Source organism: Cynocephalus volans, chromosome 3 (assembly GCF_027409185.1).
Source record: "Cynocephalus volans isolate mCynVol1 chromosome 3, mCynVol1.pri, whole genome shotgun sequence".
NCBI classification, from domain to species: Eukaryota; Metazoa; Chordata; class Mammalia; order Dermoptera; family Cynocephalidae; genus Cynocephalus; species Cynocephalus volans.
Genome location: NC_084462.1, coordinates 121138437 through 121159169, shown reverse-complemented (window position 1 = coordinate 121159169; position 20733 = coordinate 121138437). Strand labels below are relative to the sequence as shown.

Below are 20733 nucleotides of genomic sequence, written 5' to 3'. Positions count from 1 at the left end.
TGTTAGACTGTGAGAATTATCAGCTAGAAGGAAATTTTAGAGATGGTGATCTCTAATCCATCCAATGCCTCCCTCTACCTATTGGAAAGCTCGTCTTGGGGAAGCAATGAGTGGGCAAAAGAATAAACAGGCTTTCAGTGGCAGTCCTTTATCTGGGCAGATGTATGCACAGGGACGCAAATGGGACAGAGCACCAAGGAGCACTCACAGGAATGAGAATAGTAAGCGTTCTCACAGCACCTCTCCTCATGCCTGCTGTCCTTTTTCTCTCCTCCGCCCCCAAGGAGGTTCTACAGTGAGGTCAAGTAAGAGCTACTAATGTTTTGCATGTGCTGAGGCCTTACTAGAACATGATAAACACCCTTCCCGCCCAAACAACAGTATGTGTACATCTGTGTACTACATTTGCATGAGTGCAGCCTGTGTAAATTGTTTATTTATGTGTATTCAGCCATTTTTTAAGGTGGGGGTGGAGGAGGCTTGTTTGGGGTCATTTCTTTTGCAGAATCTGATGAACTGGACATTGTCAGATATTTACTGAGACTAAAATCTGTTAGGTGTACTATACAATATCTTAAATATTACTTCAACTAGTTAAGTGATCACATAGGTCACATACATCAGCAGTATCTACAGCAACTGTCAGAATTCAGTAGCTGAACTGAGGTGGCATTTTCATGTAGTTCTTTATAGGCATTATTGATCAAATCAAGACAGTAGTTAACAGTGAGTGGTCACCCAAAATAAAGTAAGGGAACTATACTTATTGCAAAAACTGTCGGAGAGAAACATATTACATAATAAGAATAGAAAATTTGGATCTAGTTATTTTTTTAAAAACCCAGTAGTTACTGGTCATTTTTGCTTTTCTTTTGCAGGATTTGTTAATGCCAAAGCCCTCTTCCATTGACTAGTTCTTTCTTTTATTCAACAAGGAGATACCCTTTTTTTAATCTGTACCTGTGGTGATTTAATTCAAATATTAAGTGTGCTTACTTCAGCATTTGTATGGCAAAGAATAATTATTGCTTCCTTCACTCTAAAATAGATGCTCAGCACTATATGTATATCATGTTATTTTAATCCTGTCAACAAGTGTGTGAGACGGGTTGTCTAGTATAAAAGGGAGGTAGGGAGGAGGGGGAAGAAGAGGAAGAGAAAGGAGAAGAAAGGAACTAAGTTCATGTTCATTGCATTTAAAGATTATACTTCATTTAAAAAAATTTAATCCAAGTATAAAAGTAATGCATATTTATGTTAGAAAACACCAAAAAATTATATATTTTATACAGACTATATTTAAACTGAATATATATATATATATATACATATATAAGTGCGAGCCATACTTTCTGCTAGTTATATTAAAAAAGTGAAAAAGGAACAGGTGAAATTAATTTTAAAATATATTTTACTTAATCAATATATTAAATTTTTTTTCTTTAAGACTTTATTTTTAGAGCAATTTTAGGTTCACTGCAAAATTGAGCAAAAGATACAGAGATTCCCATAAACCCCCTGCCCCCACGCATGCATAGCCTCCCCATTATCAACATCCCTCATCAAAGGAGTACATTTTTACAACTGATGAAATTACACTGACATATCAGCATTTCCCAAAGTCTATAATTTATATTAGGTAGCGTTCGCTCTTGGTGTTGTACATTCTGTGGGTTTGGACAAATGTATAATGACATGTATCCAGCCTTATAGTACCATACAGAGGGTTTTACTGCTCTGAAAATCCTCTGTTCTCTGCCTATTCACCCCTTATCCCTCTTAATCCCTGGCAACCACTGATCTTTTTACTGCCTCCATAGTTTATTATTTCAACATGCAACTGGCATAAAAATTATATGAAATATTTATTCTTTATTCATACTAAATTTTTAAATCTGATGTGTATTTTATGTTTATAGCACATCTCAATTAGGACATTTCAAGTACTCAATAGCCACATGCAGGTAGTGACATCCACATAGGACAGCGCAGGTCTAGAGGGATTCATACTAAACTTCTAACTGTGGTTACTTCTGGAGAGGAGAGTAGAAGGGGGAAGGGGAACGTAAGAATTTAAGAGAAGGGCTTTGTGTAGTTGAACATTTTAATATGAGAATGTGTTCATGTGTTGTCTGTGAACATTTACTTTAAGAAGTTATATCTGCTCATTGTAGAAAAATTAGAAAATATAGAACAGGATAAAGATAAGCATGTAATCCAAAAGAAATGCTCCTAGTGGTCAAGCCACACCATCGGGGAAAACCTTCTCAGCTAATTAGGTTCCCACCTGACTTGTGGTTCATATTGGGGCTCAGCCTTGCACAGTGCAGGTTCCATGTTTCCATTTATAGTAGCTGGAACCCCCATTTTTTTTCCTGCTCTGTAATTTCTAGCAAAGTTAAGCCTTGTGTATAAATCATTGAAGAACACAGCAGAGCTATCTAGAACAGGAAGGCAATTGGAGAACTGGCAAAGCAGGCCCAGGGTTTGGGGAGAGACGCACCCAAGTTCCCATCACAGTTTTTGCTATTTCCTAACAGCCTGGCCTTGAACAAGGTCCTTGCAGTTCCCTCACTGGTAAAACAGCAGTGATCAGCGCATCTTCCTTAGTGTCTGTGTAGTGGTTAGAAGCACGAGTCCTGGAGGGAGATCTCAGTTTTTGACTATGTGATGGCCTCACATTTTCTACCCTGACTATAGCTGTTTCCTCTTTTGTTGGGAAAGAATAATAGTAATAGCCACATCAAATGGTGTAAGGAGGGCTAAATGAGATGTATATATAAAGCTGTCAATACAATCTGGTGTGTAGTGATCGTTTAATAAATGTTAGTAGTTATTATTACAACATGCTTTTTATGAGAATTTAATTATGATAATATATGCGAAGGTCTTGACACAGAGCCTGGCAAATGATAGGCACTCAACCAACAATAACTATTTCTAGATGCAAGTTGATCTTATAAATCCTTAAGTTTAAGTAGAGACAGATTTATTCTGAGATATTGCCCCAATTAATATTGAGCAGTCACAGCTGACTCCAGTTGTGGGAACAAAAACAGCTTACTGAGCAATGGCCAGTCTTCTCCTTCTTTCCGCCTTAGGTCATTCTCAGATTCCAGTACCATCCATCCATTGACCTTGAATTCTTTATTGAGGCTTAAGGACTGGCACCCTGCTTACAGTGCCTTTTGATAAGCTCTTTAAACTCAGATGCAGGTTTACTATCATAGACAGTAGTAGCTGGATATCTGTTTGCTGTAAAAAGCCAGTATATAGCAGTAGAATTTAGAGGTGAAACTAAAAACATTTGGGGCCACTTTGGAAGAAATTCTGCCACAATCAAGATATTCTTCCTCTGGAATAATTGTATAAAGTTAACATGTATTCTTGACCAAGCCTTCTTGGTCATTTCACATGGAAGATTGTGAACTAAGCTCATTTTTAGCCTTTTCAGTCAATTACAGCTATCAGTTGTGGTGGTAAATGAATGAGCTACATGCAGAATGGCCAACTGGCTTGACAACACCTTTAAGAAAAGCAGAGCAGGTTCCTTATAGAGGATTATTTGATAAGCAGATAAGTATTGATGTCCTGCCAATAGTGTGAGCTTCTCAGATAGCATGTCTACTGTCCAGCCTTTCTACCCTCATGTCTTGGACATGAACCACCATGATATCCTACACAAGTTGTTTGGGATTTTCCTATTTCTTCAGCCTGAGGCAGCAAGTCAATGTGGTTTTTTAAACATGAAATTTTCCTAAAAGTTGCTGCAGCTGAGAGGAGCTCTACAGTGGAAGACAACCTAGGACAGCAGTAGTCAATATTGCCCTTGATATTATTCTTAAAGTCTTCTAGGCAGTGGTGGAGTGATAAAGATGGAACAATAGGACTTGCCACCATCCTGGGTGCACACAGCATGGGCCAGGAAGAGGTGGATGTCCCCTTGGCCACGTGGGGAAGGCATGGCTGGTGAAGGACCAGAGAGGGTCCCTTCAGCTGGGGTCCAAGTATAGCACTGGCTGAGAGTGGATGGACGCTCCTTCTGTTGTGTTCGTGGCAGTGAAGTGCTCAGAAGCGCAGTCCTGGAGCCCCAAGGGCGGTTGCCATCAGGACTTCCCAGGAACTGAGCTGGCTCGTGCTGCCCAGCTTCTCCCAGGAGATATGCCTTCCCACGCAGTATAGCCATAAACTGTTGTAAAATTTTGAAGGAAATTGTGGTTACTTTAGTTCCTGATACTGCCCTCATATCCCTCCAATTTATGTATAAAACATTTCAATAAATGTGCTTGTTTTACCTCCACTTTTTAAATTACCACCATATCAGTCAAAGACTTAATCCCTGCCACACTTCCTCCAATTCCAATACCAGAATCTTGGCCAGCATATTAAAATTCTCAGCGAATAAAGAAAACCGGTCTCTAATTTAAATATGCTTGACCTTCTGCGGGGAGCAAAGTAATCACAGCTTTGTCATGCTCTGGTTTGGTTCAGTGGGTGTAAAAACATGTTCAGATAAAGTCAGGATAGACCCAAATTTCCCCCTGTCCTTCAAACTAAACCCAAGCAAAGTAGTTCTGGTTTGTAGTCTCTTTGGCTTAGGACCGAGCTTGCCCAAGAATTTCTCTGTAGGTGATGGCTTGTATATCCAGTCTTGCCAAAAGTGTGACTTTATAGCTTGCTGTCCTTATAGAACCTTTCCCTCCTCTAACTGGGCACATTGTTTCTTACATGTATAATTATAAGAACTATAAGTCCCCTATCAGTTGTGCTAAGCCAAGTGGTGTCTGGCTGGCATGCTCTCTGCTAGCCTGGAAAATGTGAATTTCTCCCCAGGAGCAAAATGTCATATGAATTGTTTCCCAGTTTTTGTCTTCACTTTGAAATCTACTTCAAAGTTATTATTTGGCTAAAAGATTCTGTTTTCCTTCCCTTGAGGTCTATAGGATTTGCCTCTGAAGTGAGGCTGGGGTACAGGTTTTCTTTCTACTCTGTCATTTTTGTCTTTGTTACATATGAACATAATCATTCTCACCCCCAAATATGAAACTAAACCTTTAGGAAATTGCAAAAGCCTGGTCTACCTCTATTTAGTCTTTAAAGATGTTCAGCCTAAGAAAGGATTAATTAGTCTTCTGCCTATTTGCTCTATGACTATAATTTTAGGATCAATGAAGAGACAGCTAATGTTTAGTTGATGATAAAATCTTCAAAGACAGGGATTTTTAAAAAATTAATTCTGGTGTTGGTTCTGATTTTGGATAACACCACTAAATATAGTTCTACACACTTTATCCTGGGAACTTAACAATCTGATAGGGACCAATTAGATCATATATGATATCACAAAGCTTAGTGATTATTTTCTCCATAGACAATCAACAAATGTTTAACTAAGCTTAATTATATTATGTGGGGTCGACATAGAGTGACTAGGAGGGCTATATTTTGTGATCATCTCAAGAAAGAGAAAAGTTGAGTTATATAGAGAGTAAGCATGTAGCTCTGTTTACAAATAGTGTGAGAAGCCAGCTTCAAGGGCATGTCAACATTCGTGATGATGTATTGAGTTAAGTTCACATTTTTCCTGCATTACTATGTGAAACACTGCCTGGCAACTGTTCAGCACATAAATTATTTCTTTCCAGTCTATGTTTCTTGTGGGCAGAAAGGAGAATTATGCATATGAATCCATTCATATAGTTATCTTTCAACAACACCTAAGGCAGCAGCCAAGTTGCCTCTCTATTATCGTTTATAGACTTCAGTCTTCCATATGGCTATGCCAGGAACACTAGATTTATGCTTTCAGAATTGAGACTTTGAAGTCATGATAAGAGCTACTACTTATAGAGAACATCTACTATATGCCAGATACTCTGTAAGATGATTTACATGGTTTTTCCTTTTATTTATTTGATTTTCTAAAATATTTGATATAATTTTACAAATTACTAAAGTAATACATGTTTTTTTCAAAAATCAAGTAATGCAGAGCTATGAAAAGAACTAAATAATTGATAATTTCTGCCAACACCTCCCTCTCATCCCATCCCACTATAGTCGCCACCGTGAACCCTTTCACTTTTCCCGACGCTCACAATTATCTTGATTTTTCACATCCTCCCTTTTTCTCTATAAGGTTGGTGGCTTTATCCCCATTTTATAGGTAGGGAAAGTAAAGCCCAGTGCAGTTAGTAGCTCTAAGGAACTGAGTGCTAACATAAAGGTCCCCTTCTAGTCAACCACACTGCTTTTGTTGGGATAAAGAAGTCTGGATAATTAAGGAGCTCAAAGAAAAATCAAAAGAAAGGGTTTCTGGAACCATGAATAAACAAAGGCTCCTTCCTTGTTGCCAGTCTCCTCTGAGCAGTAGCCCCTGTGCCCACAGTGCTGTCACCTTCCTTCATCCCTGCTCTGCCAACAGCATGGGGCAAAGCACAGTGTCGGTGTCTCCTCACCTGCAGGACCCCGTGCTCCTCAGGGTGAGTGTTGGCAGAAACTTTGTGCTGATGTGGCTTTGTGGCTCAGCATCTGGGAGGGTTTGTTGAAAAAAAATTATTCTCCAGTCACAGATTGTCTGAAAATAGACTTGTTCATCTGACACAAACTCTAGATAGAATATAATTAGATGCTCAGTTGGTTAGAGCATGGTGTTGCTCACACTGAGGTCCAGGGTTCGATCCCTATTACTGGCCAGCCACCTAAAACAAAACAAAACAAAACAAAACAAAACGAAAGAATATAATTAGATTTTGAGTGTCTTTTTTGCCCATATCATGCCCTATTGAAATAAACTGTAATGATGAATTAATGAAATATCTAAGGTAAAAGAACTATATAAATGTGGGCTTTTTGTGTGGCCTGATTGCTCTCCTTTCACTTACATTTTGTTTTCAAGTAAAAGGAAAGTTTTTCTTTTCTTTTTTATTTTTCCAAATGTATGGAAATGCTTCAAGACCTCATTTGAGTAAAGAAAAGTATGGATGAGCTTCTGTCTCCTGAAGAGCAAGCGTATTTCCCTACCTAAATGTAGCAACTGGGTCTCCTCTTTTTTAACAAAGCGGTATTTTTCTAAAGGCCCGGATATGGACACTCACTCCATTGTGTAAAAGTCTCATCCGGTTTGCTTTCCAGCCATGTGATGAAATCCAGTAGAACACCCTTAGTCCATTGGCTCTAAAATGCATCAGAATTCACCTTGCTGTAGAAAGCAAGTAAAGGGATGTGTGTGGAGCATGCTGTCTTTTGACACGGTGTACCTACAGCTCTCCTTTGGCCTTAGAGATGGAGGAAATCCACTGGCACACCCTAAGCCTGTACCTATTGGTTGTACTCTGATAGCTGTTTGTCCAGGGAACAATGCCTGCTGCCTAAAACCTCTGTCTGTGATCTCACAAGCTGGTCAGAGGCAGCTATGTTCAGTAGCTGAATGGAAGAACTCCAGAAAAAAATAGCTCAGGCTGCTGTAAGTCATCTCAGTGATTTGTCAGTAGTACTGGGCTCTCAGAGAGTCAGGATTCAGTGCCCCAGAGTGGTGCCTGGGAACATTGTTTAGGCAAAGAATCCTCTCTCTCACTCTTTGCATTTTTTTAAATTTATTTTTTTAAATGAATTTTATTGTGTATATTTGAGGTTTATAACGTGATGTTATAGGATACGTACAGATAGCAAAATGGTTACTATTGTGAATTGGATTAGCATAACCATCATCTCACACAGTTACTTTTTTTGTGACAAGAGCAGCTGAAACCTACTTATTTAACAAAAATCTTTAATACAATACAATTTTATTAACTACAGTCCTCATGTTGGACGTTAGATCTCTAGATTTTGTTCTGCCTATATGCTACTTTGCATCCTTTGACCTAGTCCCCATTTCCTCCCCTCTTCCGACACCATCTTCACACCCGGTAACCACTGTTTTAATCTGTGTGTGTGTGTGTGTGTGTGTGTGTGTCTGTGTGTGTGTGTGTGTGTGTGTGTGTGTGTGTGTATTTGACTCTTTTTTTCTGTTTGGCTTATTTCACTTAGGATCCTCTTCTTTAAACTTCTTAAGGACTTTTTAAACAAATTTGAATCTGTATTCTATAACCCTTATGGAATACTTTCATGGGAAGATATAAAAATTATCAGCATATCTCTCCAAATAAAAATAAAAGCAAAAAATTTAAGTTTCTACAATATGAGAAAAGTACCGTGATAGACATTTAGCACAGTGCAGGACACCTTTAAGCGCTCAATAGATATTTGTTGAATAAATGAATGCATGAAAGAACCCAAAGTTCCTATCATTAGCAGTTGACAATAGCTGAAATCCAAGTTAAAGAAGATTTTTTTTTTTTTTTTTTTTGTCGTTTTTTCGTGACCGGCACTCAGCCAGTGAGTGCACCAGTCATTCTTATATAGGATCCGAACCCGCGGCGGGAGCGTTGCTGCACTCCCAGCGCAGCACTCTACCAAGTGCGCCACGGGCTCGGCCCTAAAGAAGATTTTGAGTTACTTCGAATGGAAACACTTCTGGCAGGTCCTAGTGAACTGAGGATTTCTATAAACCAGTGTTCAAAGCAGTGTGGGATCACAATATTAGCTACGTCCTGATCCACTTACTCTAGCATGGTCACAGCTCTGGTGCAGTCAATGAAAGCTACATCTAGGAAATTCAGAGTGCACTTTGGCCCACAATTGGAAACAAAATATGAAAATTGGAGTGAATCTAAATGTTAGAAGGAAACTGAACTGATGGGTGACCTGCTGGGTTGGATAGTATTGGAATCATTTGGCTGATGATGCTAATCAGCCACCATTTTGTTTTGAAATGGAGGCCTAGTAATCAAATAAGTTTAGTAAAATTCCCTGTGTTTACAGAGATCTAGTCAAAATGATTCTATATTTTCCTATTTAAGCATCCTAGTGGAAGTCATGTTTTGCCTTTCTAATTCAATATTTGCTTACATGTGTGTCAGACGATGTCCTTGAATGAAGCAAAAAACACACTATTGTATTTTTACTTCTAATTTTTATGGGAATTAGAGTTCTGATTTTTCTTTATCCCAAGGCCCCAATTTGCCAGAAAAATATATTTGTACTATTATGTATTTGTTACCTACATCGGCTGGATTATCAACCTCTGAAAATCCTACCACCTATGTGTAACAAGAATGAGTGTGGAGAGAACAACACCAGATTAGATGTGGAATTCTGGTTAAACTGTTTATCGGCAGCACTTTACCTTAGGAACATTATTTAACAATCCTTAGTTTTCTCAAACGGAAAATGGGGGGTCTATAATTGCTGCCTACCCTACAGGGTCATTGAGAGAAGCAATCAGATATGTTAGGATAGTAGAGCTACGCAGAGTATAAAAGCACAGGCTTGGAGTCCAAGGGGCTTTGGTTTGAGCTCTGGCACTACCACTTACTCTGTGAACTCGGGTAAGTAATGCAACTTCTAAGCCTTAGTTTCTTCATCTATCAGATGGGGGTAATGATAACACCTATCTCAACCACTTGTTGGGAGGTTTAAATAACAATATACGTAAAGTACTGAGCATCTGTGATAATGGCTAACGCTGATGAGGACTTACTGTGTTCCAGATCTTTGATAACATGTATGAAAGTGTCCTCTAGGCTGTAAAGCCATGTAGAGAGAGACCCAATTCGTTTTCCCGTTCCCAATCTTTGCTCTTCTGTGGCCTTGCTTCGGCAGCCCATGGACTTGCCAAGTGAAGAGTTCTTACCAAGGATGCTCACTTTGAGGGTTGGGGAGGAGGCCACTTTACAGGGTCACTTGATCCAGAGAGGAGAGCCCCTGGGGCAAGGCACCAACCCTGGACTGAGATCTCTAGCGTGGGTGTTGATTTGGTTGGGCCTCAGAGGAAGCAGACCTGTTATCTTGCATTCTGGATGCATTTCTTGTGGACTTCATCAGAGGGTCCAAGACTCTGGGAAAAGGAAAGAACAGCCAGAGTGTATGGAAGGAAGAAGCTAGTTAAGCATGTCCTTCTCCTTCAAATCAGCCTTCGCCTTCTGATTGCCACTGCCTTCAATTAACAAAAAAGCTACCTGTTATTTTATTATAACTATTTCTATTATTGTCAGCATAATTGCCATTATTATTAACAGCTAAATATACAATGAATGCTTACAATGGACTAAGTTAATTGATGTATTCATCATCACAACAATCCAATGAGGAAGATTCTATTACTATCCTTGTTTACAAATAAGTAAAGTGAAGGTAAATCAGAGAGGATAAAATATTTGCCAACGTTAGCAAATGATATTGTGGAGGCTCAAACTTGGAGCTGTCTGGCTCCAAGCTCCTATTTCTTATTGCTGTGCAACCCTCTGATTTACTTAATTATTGACAACTAGAGTTCAAACTAAACAAAGCACTTGAGTATAAAATCCATGCATTATACTTTCTTGTACCCACCCAGAACCCAAGCTAGTGAAAATCAGGGAATAGAAGATCAGTAAATGCCATTTGCATGTTTGCCAACTCTCACCAAGATCTAGTAGAAGTTTCTTTTTTCAAGATAATAAGAAAGATGTTATCCAAATTAACGCATTGCTTAATCATCCTAATTCTGATGATTTGGCAAATTAGAATTTCTAAACAATAGAAACATCTTTAGACCCATTTTTTTAGGGAAAATCATTATCTGTACTTTCATTCAAAGCTGTTGGTTTCTCTGTTGCTCAGCCTAGATGGCTTCTGATCCCTCTTGCCCTCGGAGTCTCAGATAGATGAGTGAGGATGGAGAGAAGGCTTGTGTTGAATGCAGGGAACATCTCTTCCCCTGTGCTGCCTTCCTCAGAGCAAGAGAGCACTGTCAAGGCATTTTAGTCAGCACTTCCAGGGTCTTTCCAACAGAAGAGAGCTTCTGCTCAATATGTCCTTGTCTCTTTTGAAAACCAAAATAAATAACTTGGGTTAATAACCAATGTGCCAAAACACATTTTTAAAAAGTCCCATGTTGTAGAACAGAGAGTGAATTTTAACCTCCTGAGCATTTTTTGATTTTCCTATACGATGTCTTTCATTGTTTCAAGATACATTCTCACATGATTTTTCGTGTTACAGAGAAGTTTCCTTAAGCTTAATGTAATTCATTGTAATTAATCCTCTTAAATGAAAGTATGAAGTTGAGTGTAGAATTGTAGCTAGTTTTTAAAACATTTGTCAGCCAAAACTATAGGATTTACTATATAAATAAGCTCATTTAAATGTATCATGTTAATGACATGGCTATTTTATGTATAAGTTGGATGAAAAGCCTTGATTGGATATGTTCTATTCTGTTCTGCCGACGTAGACTTAAATGCACATGATAACAAAACACTTTCAGTCTGAAAGTGAGTCAGATTGCCATGACCACTCCAGCAACCTGCTCCAGTGAAGTATCAAACAAATGTCATGTCAGTGCTTGCCTCATGGCAAAAAATAAAATAAAATAAAATAAATTAAACACTGAACATTTTCCCTTATTTACTATTCAGTCAAAATATGAGAGGGAGAGATATCCTTCACGCAATATCTCCTAAAAGGAAACAATCACTCATACTCTTTTTGAAAACCCACATGAATTGTTGTATTGTAATGAATTGTAAACCTCAGAGCAAACTACAGTGAACTCTTAAGCAAGTTCCAAAAGTAACAACAAACTGGATTCCAGTAGTCAAGGTATTTCAGCCTTGGGTAACCAATCAGAGGACTGGAAAGGAGTAAATTTAAGGTAACCCAGAACTCCCAACACCATTGATATATAATTTATCACAGCAAGTGATACATGCACTGATTGCCCACCTTTTTGAGGACATATATGGCTATTTATGTATGGCCAATTTCTAACCTAGCATCAGTTTAAACCATTAAGGCCATGGAATCAAGACTATTTGTAACATTAGTTTTAGAAAGACATAATTAGAAAGGTAAAGATGCTGGATTCAGGAGCCAAATATGAATTCCTTTTAGGTTATGTGCAATTATGAATTACTAATTTTTTTAAATGGCTAATCCCCTCCATAAGTGTGTATAATCCAAAATTGGATACAATTATTTCCATGTTGAAAGTGATGATAGTTATTACATGATGCTAGTTTCACCAATTCCACCAAAGATGTTTTTTCTTCCCTATAAAACCTGTGGTTATGCATGCAATTTTGTTTACTTTTTGAGTTTCCTAATTTTAAAAAGCACAAACCTAGGCATTATTCATGTTTCGTGGGAAAAAGTCTCTAATAATTCTGGCTTGAAGGAAAAACTAAATTGGCAATTTACTGTATTCCAAAGTCCCAAAGATGATCTGTTTGCCTTTGTGCTCTCTCCTGCAGCAACCATCCACCATGGCTTATGCGAGACACATCATTAAGACGGAAGGCTTGGGTCTCCGGGGCCTCAACAAAGGATTTACGGCAACTTTGGGACGCCATGGGGTTTTCAACATGGTTTATTTTGGCTTCTACTACAATGTCAAAAACATTATTCCTGTCAATAAGGTAACTATTTAATAGATTAAAATCCTGGAGGAAAAACCCTATCAATGAGAATAGCTCCATGTGTAGAGTGTTTATCATGTCCCAGTCACTGTGCCGAACACTTACATCCATTATCTGATTTGATCCTCACATCAGTCTTACACATTGAGTGTTATCATTTCTATTTCAAATCCAGCATCTGAGGCTTAGAATGATCAAGTAAATTACCCAGGGTGACCTAGTAAATAGTAAAGCAGAGACTTCAACCAAGTCTGACACCAAAATTTATCTTCTTGAAGATTATACCATTATATCTGAATGCTTTCCATTTATAACTAATAGGAATTTCTAGTGACTAGGTTATCACTTAATTCTTACCTCAGAAGCATAACTTTCTCAGGAAAGTTAAAATTTTCATATTCTAAATAAATTTTGAGCTCATGGGAAAAACTATCAGGCTAAAATTTGAATTTTACCTAGATATTAATTTTTAAATTTACTTAGGGTTAAGTAGGTAGAAAAATCAACTCTTCTGAGATCATTTGCTTTTGATGCAAAATAATAATAATGATAATAATTATTGTTCTTTTTTTAAAATGGTAACTTACAGATACCAACGGCCTTTCAACTTCTACAATATAAAAGTAGCACAGGTTGTGCTTTTAAGCTGTAGCACCACAAAATCTTTCCCCACCATCATATTGCTTCCTTGCAATGAAAATTGCAGCCCTAGAAGCACCAGTTGGGGAAACATTTTTTGCATGCAGGTAGTTTCCCAAAGGGGTTCAGTTCTTCATTTTTCTTAGTAGAAAAGGTTTGAAGGACTTTTTTATAAATCATAAAAATATTTCTAAGATAGCTATACAGACCGTTCAGTAAAGTTGGCAGTACCTGCCTTTGCCCAGCTCGCCCCCACATTCTAGTGCAGGCCAGAACATCTCAAGTAGTGGCTGAATCCAAGCATGTGTTCCACATTAACCATCTGTTGACATTGCTTCACTTCACTAACTAAAGTCGTTAACCAGATTTCACTGTATATGGAAATCTCATTTATTGAGTAGAAGCTTGTGTTGTGTTGGTCTGAAATCTCTGATTGGCCATAGTGTATATGGACGTCCCCAGTGACTGACAGTTCTGATTCCAGTGGCCCTCAGGACTCTTATCTTGTTGAGCTCATGAAATACAGAAAGTGAACGCAATAAACACTTTGGTCCTGGATGACATGAGAGAACTCAACTTTTAATACACTGAGATTCTTTTTAGCAGGAACCAGCTACACAATTTATGGGGCCCAAAGCAGAATAAAAATGCAGAGCCCATTGTTCAAAAATTATTAAGTTCAAGACAGCGACAGTAGAGCATTAAACCAAGCACAGGCTCTTTTCTTCTAAGTGCAGGCCCTGTGTGACAGCACAAGTCACACACCCATGAAGCTGACCCTATTTTTAAACTCTGAGATAAGTAATCCATACAACATGGGAGAAGTGTCTATGCCTCTGTTTCTCCAGCTGTCCAAAGGCTTGAGACAGATAGAAATTACATACGATAAAATAAATTATTTACATAAATTACATAAATATTTATATTTTATTAGATATATTTGTGCATGTATTTTAATGCATATGTTATTACAAAAAAATGAACTGGTTATATTTAGAAAGAAATTCAGAAACATCAATAGATCCATATATGGTCACATGTTACTGAACACTTAAAAAAAATCCACAAGTACAAACTTTATTCTACAATTAATCAATACACTTATGTCATTAAGTACTCTGCATTATTTGAAAAAAACAGAAGCTTACATTTATTTTTTTAAAAGACATCGTGGTATTCTGAAACTGTGAAAGGAGCCCAATTACCTTGCCAGTTTGCAAACCAACCTTGTTAATAACCTGAACATAATGTTTCATTTTAACAAACAGTCTTATTAAGCACCTGCTTTTATATACCAGGCACTCTGCAAAGCACTGGGTATGCTAAGATGACTAAGTCATTGCCTTGTTCTCAAGGACTTCTCAAGAAGACCCAAGAAAAACCACCTGAACAGGTGACATGAGCATGGAGCATCATAACGTTATATTGGGAGTCATTAGTTAATAATAATATTTTTGTTCTAAATCATGTTTGAAAAATATTTTTAAAATTCTCACAGTTGGCCTTTCTCAATTTGGATCAGTAATCTAAAAATAAATTTCCATCAGATGTTTTATGTGGAATAGATCCCTGTGTTTGAAAATAATTGGTGTCCCTAATGTACAAAGTAGGAAGAAAGTTTTTAGATTCAGAAATATATATTTCTCCTTTGTAATATGTGACTGTCCCTCTCAGCATCTCAACAGCTGGACTGTTTCCTACCATTCTCCATTTCCATTTATAAAGGACATACAAGAATGTAAGCTTTATAAGGACAGGGACATTGTCTATTTTTTTTTTTTTTCTTTCACTGCTGTATCCCCAGAGATTAAAACAGTGCCCGGCACATAGTAGGTCCTGAGTAAATGTATATTAATTGAATTAGAGGAAAGAAGGAAAAAAGAAAGTTTTTCTTTTCTTTTTTTTTTTTTCTCTTTTACTATTTGAGAGGGTCATTATATTAGCTGATACTAGTTTAAAGGAAACTGGAAAAGAATTTATGGCTAAAGGGCTTGGAGGTAGAACCTTAGTGAGTCTGACCATGATCAAACAGAATTCCAGAGAAAAAAGAATTAGGTATGTTAAGGTTATATATAACATAATAGGGTCTTTATATTAAGAAAATGAAATGTTTATTTGGGGAAATGATTATGAAAATGGAGGTTTCAACGCCAAGATAAGTTTCCCAAGTTGCCTCAGTAGACTGTCAGAGCAGACTTGTTTGTTGGCAGTAACCAAATCTGATAATAACTTCAGCAATGTAGACAAGAACCCACTGCCCAGGAAAACCTCCAGAGAATAAAGTAGAGCATAAAGTGTATGGAGTGAACTGTTCTTCCCATGACTCATTCTATCCAGGAGCTGTCTAACTTTTTCTGATTATATTCGGCAGAATATCAACCAGCATTTTGCCAAAGGAATTTTCAATTAACTAGCACTTCCAACATCTTGATTATACTAGTAAATAAGTGATTAATTTATTAATCAGGACTTTGAAAAGTGTCTTCTAGATCTTTAAATGAAGAATACATTTTGTTCGTTATTGTTTTAGAATTAATTTTTTTATTGTGTTATAATTCTTACCATGTTGAAACTAATGACTAGAACGCCTAATTTCCCCACTCCCATCCAGAGTATCATACATTAGCAAGTTTAGTGAAATACTATTTGTCATTATTTTTAAAAGTGAAAGTTGAATAAATTCCACCGTAATCCTTTCTGTACATTAGTGTTACACTAGTGGAGAAAGCCAAAGCATTGCTTTCTATATATTTGACTATTAACAATTTTAAATCATAAACCTCCTTTTACAGTGCTAAAATGTGCCATGTGGCTCAGAATTTTGTTTCCAAGCTTTAGTTCCCAAGCTAAATGAATTGATTCCTTTACATTTAATGATCTGGGCACTTGGGCTCCCTAGTTTAGGGGATGGGTAGAGTGCTGTACATAAAAGTTGGGGTCAGCTGATCTGAGTGTGACTCCTGGCTTTCAGTCATTCATTGAACACATATGAGGTACTTCAAAATGCTTGTGGAGAATAGAATTATAAAATAATACAAATCTTTCCATGAACTTTTTGAAGACCCCTCGTATTTATTGTGTGTCTAGCATGTGCCAGACCCTATGCTTGGCATCAGGGGATGCAAGGACGAGAAGCTGTCACAGGGTTTACAAGGCAATGGAAGGAACAGACAAAAATAAGTAAACAAACACGCAATTATAAGTGATGAAGGAAAAATGCCCCCAATATAAAACTGGTGATCAGGGAAGGCTTCCCTGAGGAAGTGACATTTGAGCTGAAGAATGAATTAGAATTTAACAGGTGATAGAAGCTGGGCACAAACATTCCAGACATAGGAAATGTCTAGTGCAAAGGTTCTAAAGAGGCAGAGTGCTGACTGCCTTGGGTACAATGAAAGTCCACGTGATGAAAGCAAAATGGTGAGGGCAGAATGTGGCTAGAGACTCAACAGAGGTCGATCATACTGGCCCTTATAGACCACACTAAGGATTCTTATCTTTACTTAAAGAGTGCTGGGACGCCAACAAAAGATTTTAAGCAAAGGAATTACCTAACCAGACTGGCTGCAGTGTGGAGAACAGATGGAGTCAGGTGGTGAGGGGAAGGCAGAATGTATTCATGGAAATGATTTCAATACGAAATGGTGGGGTCTTGGACTATAGTGTTCTTGGTGGAGACAAGAAGTGGGCAGATTTGAGGAATATTCAGAAGGCAGAGTCTATAGGATGTAGTGATGGAGTACATACATATGTGTGTTGAGAAAAAGGAGGGGGTAGGGATGACGCCTAGGTTTTTTGGCTTAAACAACTGAAAGGATAATGTCACAAAAACCATTGAAAGAGAAGCAGACTTATGGGAGAATATTATGGGTTCAGCCTGGAAACTGTGAGTTTAACTGCAAAGGGAAGATATTGAGTCAGTTTGGCTGGATGTGGGACCTAGAGCTTGAGAGCAGAGATCTGAGCTGGAGACAGACCCCAGGAAGTTATCAGTCAACCTCCACGAGAGGAGAGGCCCCTCTCTTACTGGTTCAGTGTCCCTGGGCCATCACTTCAGTGCTCTGAACTTCAGGCTTTTTAACCTGTAAATCAAAAAGTTGTGATTGTTCTATACGACAAAAATTGTTTGGGGGATTAAAATAAAAAATATGTGAAGTAGTTCGTGAATATTAGGGTGCCATAAAGGTGTTAAATAGAGTGGTGGTGATGGGGTGGTGGAAATAGTATGTAGAATTGCTTGAGGAATTTTTCCCCAGGACTATTCCTTTTGCACTCAAATGAACACTATGTTTTTTCTTGCCCAGAACAAAGTCATTGATTTTATGTGTTCTGTAATCTAAGCCTGATTTAAAACGGGGAAACCAGTATTCTTTAAATTTAAACCACAATAAATCAATCCTTTGTGAAGGAGAAGGTATGATAATCATTAAAACATGTTGAAGAACGTCATCGAGTTGTTATAAACATGATGAGGAGGTGGTGTTCCTTGAAGGCTTTATTCCATCTTTGCTGTAGGCTGTCTCTGGCCATTCACTTTGGACAGTTTGTTTACAGGGTTATTGTTTCACTTCCCTCACCCGGCAATCGGTCATTCTGTTGTTCCAAGGGAATTTGAGATTTCACCAATTCTGACTAGCGTGGAGTAATTCTGGATTTTTCTTTAACTTAATTTTTAAAAATATCCATAAATGTCTTGCAATGTTTTTCATCTTTCATCTTCAAAGTATTTGATTTTACAAGAAACTGTCCATAATGATTATCTCTGGGGAGTGGAAATGGGGAGACGTGGGGCGGGGGGGGGGGGGATTGCGCAGGAGAAACCAAGCAGTGGTGGAGGGAAAGTACTTTTTCGTTATATCATTCTGAGCTATTGGAAGCTTTACTTAGTGTGTATTAATTTTAGAATAGGAAATAAATCAGTGAAAGATTTAACAGGATCTCATAAAATAGATTTTACCTAGTTTACTTTTTCACATTTTACTAATTCTAAGGCTGTATCTGCAGAAGTTAAACAGGAATTTGAAACAGTAAACCCAGGTAACTCAGGTCAGAAATCCACCCTTAAGTTTTTGCCTCTAACTCTTCAGGTTGGTGATCTCTGGTGAATACATTTTTCAAGTTATCACAGAAATATTCTGACCTTCTGCGCCATTTCATACTATTAAACTCATTTTTGTAGACTGTGATTTTGGCTAATCCTTGTCACAACAACTGTCATTTTCAGATAAGAAAACCAAATGGCAAGTTAAGGCCAAGGGGTGAAAGCTACTGAACTAATTTATCTGAGACCATGCAGCAGGGGAAGGGAAAGAACCAGGGGCCAGAACTCTTTCCAATGCAGCACGTAAAGCTTTAACTCTACATTTTACGTTGTATTAGGTCACACATAAATTACCTCATAAAAATGGTTACTAAAATTTAAATAAGTAAAGTAGCTGGAATGTCCAGATGATGTAACCAAATACTACTTCTGCCTGGGTCAGACCTGTAATATCCTTTTCATATCCTTGGAATATGTAATCCATAGAAACACAGAATTATAAGATATGGCCCTGGAAGAACTGGGCATGACCAGTTTGAAAATGAGGCCTTGTGTTGCATTCTTTCAGATTTATTTTAGGAACAAGCTTTTGCTATTGAATGATGAATAAGTGACTACGATAGAGAAAAGACTGCTTTGGATATTAACTGACGATGGTATTCACTTAATGGAGAGATTCATTAACATGTTGCAGTAAATGGAGTGGAATGTCAGTATAAAGAATGATCTCTTCCCCCAGAAAGAGGCCATCACTTCTCAAAGTAAAGCCCACTAGAAACATATATTGATTAACTTAAATGCTGACATCTTTTTCAAGCATCCATGGGTATAAGCTTTCATTGCAAAAACAATTTCTTATATTCCCATTCTAAGTTAGGGATGTTCAGAACATATTATTTTGATGTTGACAAACAAATAAGAATCATAGATTAAAATATTACATGTCTTTAATAACTGTCTTCTAGTTCCATATTTACCTCTTTTTATGTTTTCATAAGTAAAATAATAGAAATATCTGTCTAAAGCTAATGGCTATCAACAGTATTAAACTGTGCTTTTAGTTTGCATCCTAATTAAGGACATTTGCAGGTTATTTTGCCAAAAACAATAGACTTTTTGTGTTGAATTTTGCCATGATATAAATTACATGTGTGGGTCAGAAATACTTTAGAGGGAACAATTTTTCATATGCTCAATCTTTCTTACTTAATAAGCCATTTAGACCTGTCCCTGTGGTCATTTCACTACAGACAGCATTAAGTCAAAAATATTTTATTTTCTTCTAAGGTAATAGTCATAGAAGATTGCTTTTCAGAAATGCAAGTGTTTTTCTTTTTCTTCTGGTTCTTAATATTTTCCTTGTTCTGTAAATTCTGAAGAAAGTGTGAGGATCGTGCCAGACACACTTTAGCTTATCAGGAGAAATGTGGAAATGTGTTAGTTTCATGATCTTCTCTAAGATGTGCACTGAGCTGAAAGAAAAATGCACCTTTGGGTTCAAGTGGAGAACTGAGACAGAGCTGTTTGTATTTTGTAAAGAAGAATCTCAATAGTAGGAGTATAGTACTACTATTAGAATAATAGTACTACTACTATTAATCTACTACTAATAGTAGTAGAAGATCATAGTAGGATTTAATTTATGACTATTTTTCTGATTCTCTCTTACTCGATCATTAGTAATACCAATCATCCTGCAATGGAAAGGGCAAGAGCATTAAGGTTTCATTAAGAACAACTATTCTTTCTAATAACCACTGGGGGACAACTACAAGTATATATTATCTATAAAATTCCAGGATATGTGACAAGATTTTGTAGTAAAAAGAGGTATCTTTCATTGGCAGTTTGCACAGACTCCCTAGGGTATGTGTGTTGTGGGGGGAAGGCGGACATGGGAGAGGGCAGAGAGGAGGGGGGCAGGGGTTCAGACACTTTCTTAAATAAACTTCAGGCCAGAATGTTACAGTCAGGCGTCACCCAAGTGGATGGACGCAAGGCACACGTAGCTTTAGATTCTCAGTGGGCTCATTCTATTCATTCATTCCAAAAGCATTCATGGAGCATCTACCATGTGCCAGGCACCATCTTGCTAAGCTTCAACACTGCTCCTGCCTTAGTGTGGTTTACAATCTAGTCAAGGAGACAGACAACAAACAGATCATTACTCAGGAAACAGAATCACTGCAGTCGTGTTAAGTGCCATGGAAGACAACTATCAGGCTGTGAGAGTTTAAAACCAAGCATCCTAATCTAGACCTGTAGCGGGGCAGGGTGGGGATGTAGGAAAGGCCTTCCTTTGGAAATGATATTTAGGATAGGGCTCAAGGTTGAGGGTTAGCCAGGCCCAGGTGAAGAGGATGAATGGACCAGACAGAACCAGAGAGTACAGGATGTGTGATCTCCCCAAAGCAGAAAGAGACTTGGGGACCTGGGAGAAGATAAAGAACAAGGGTAGCTGGTGTTTAGAGAACCAGGACGGGGAAGGAGAATGGGGGTGCTGCAGATGTTGGCTGGGCCAGAATGTTTTAAGCATATGTGCAAAACATTAAG

General features: G+C 37.8%; 1 protein-coding gene across 1 annotated transcript in view; it reads left to right on the top strand.

Annotated features, from left to right (window-relative positions):
* Positions 1 to 20733, top strand: part of SLC25A21 (solute carrier family 25 member 21) — a 200205-nt gene that overhangs the window by 159406 nt on the left and 20066 nt on the right. Inside the window, exon 7 of the mRNA XM_063090119.1 lies at positions 12336 to 12500. Within this exon, the coding sequence (XP_062946189.1) occupies positions 12336 to 12500 (165 nt within the window). The remainder of the gene's footprint in view (positions 1 to 12335; positions 12501 to 20733) is intronic.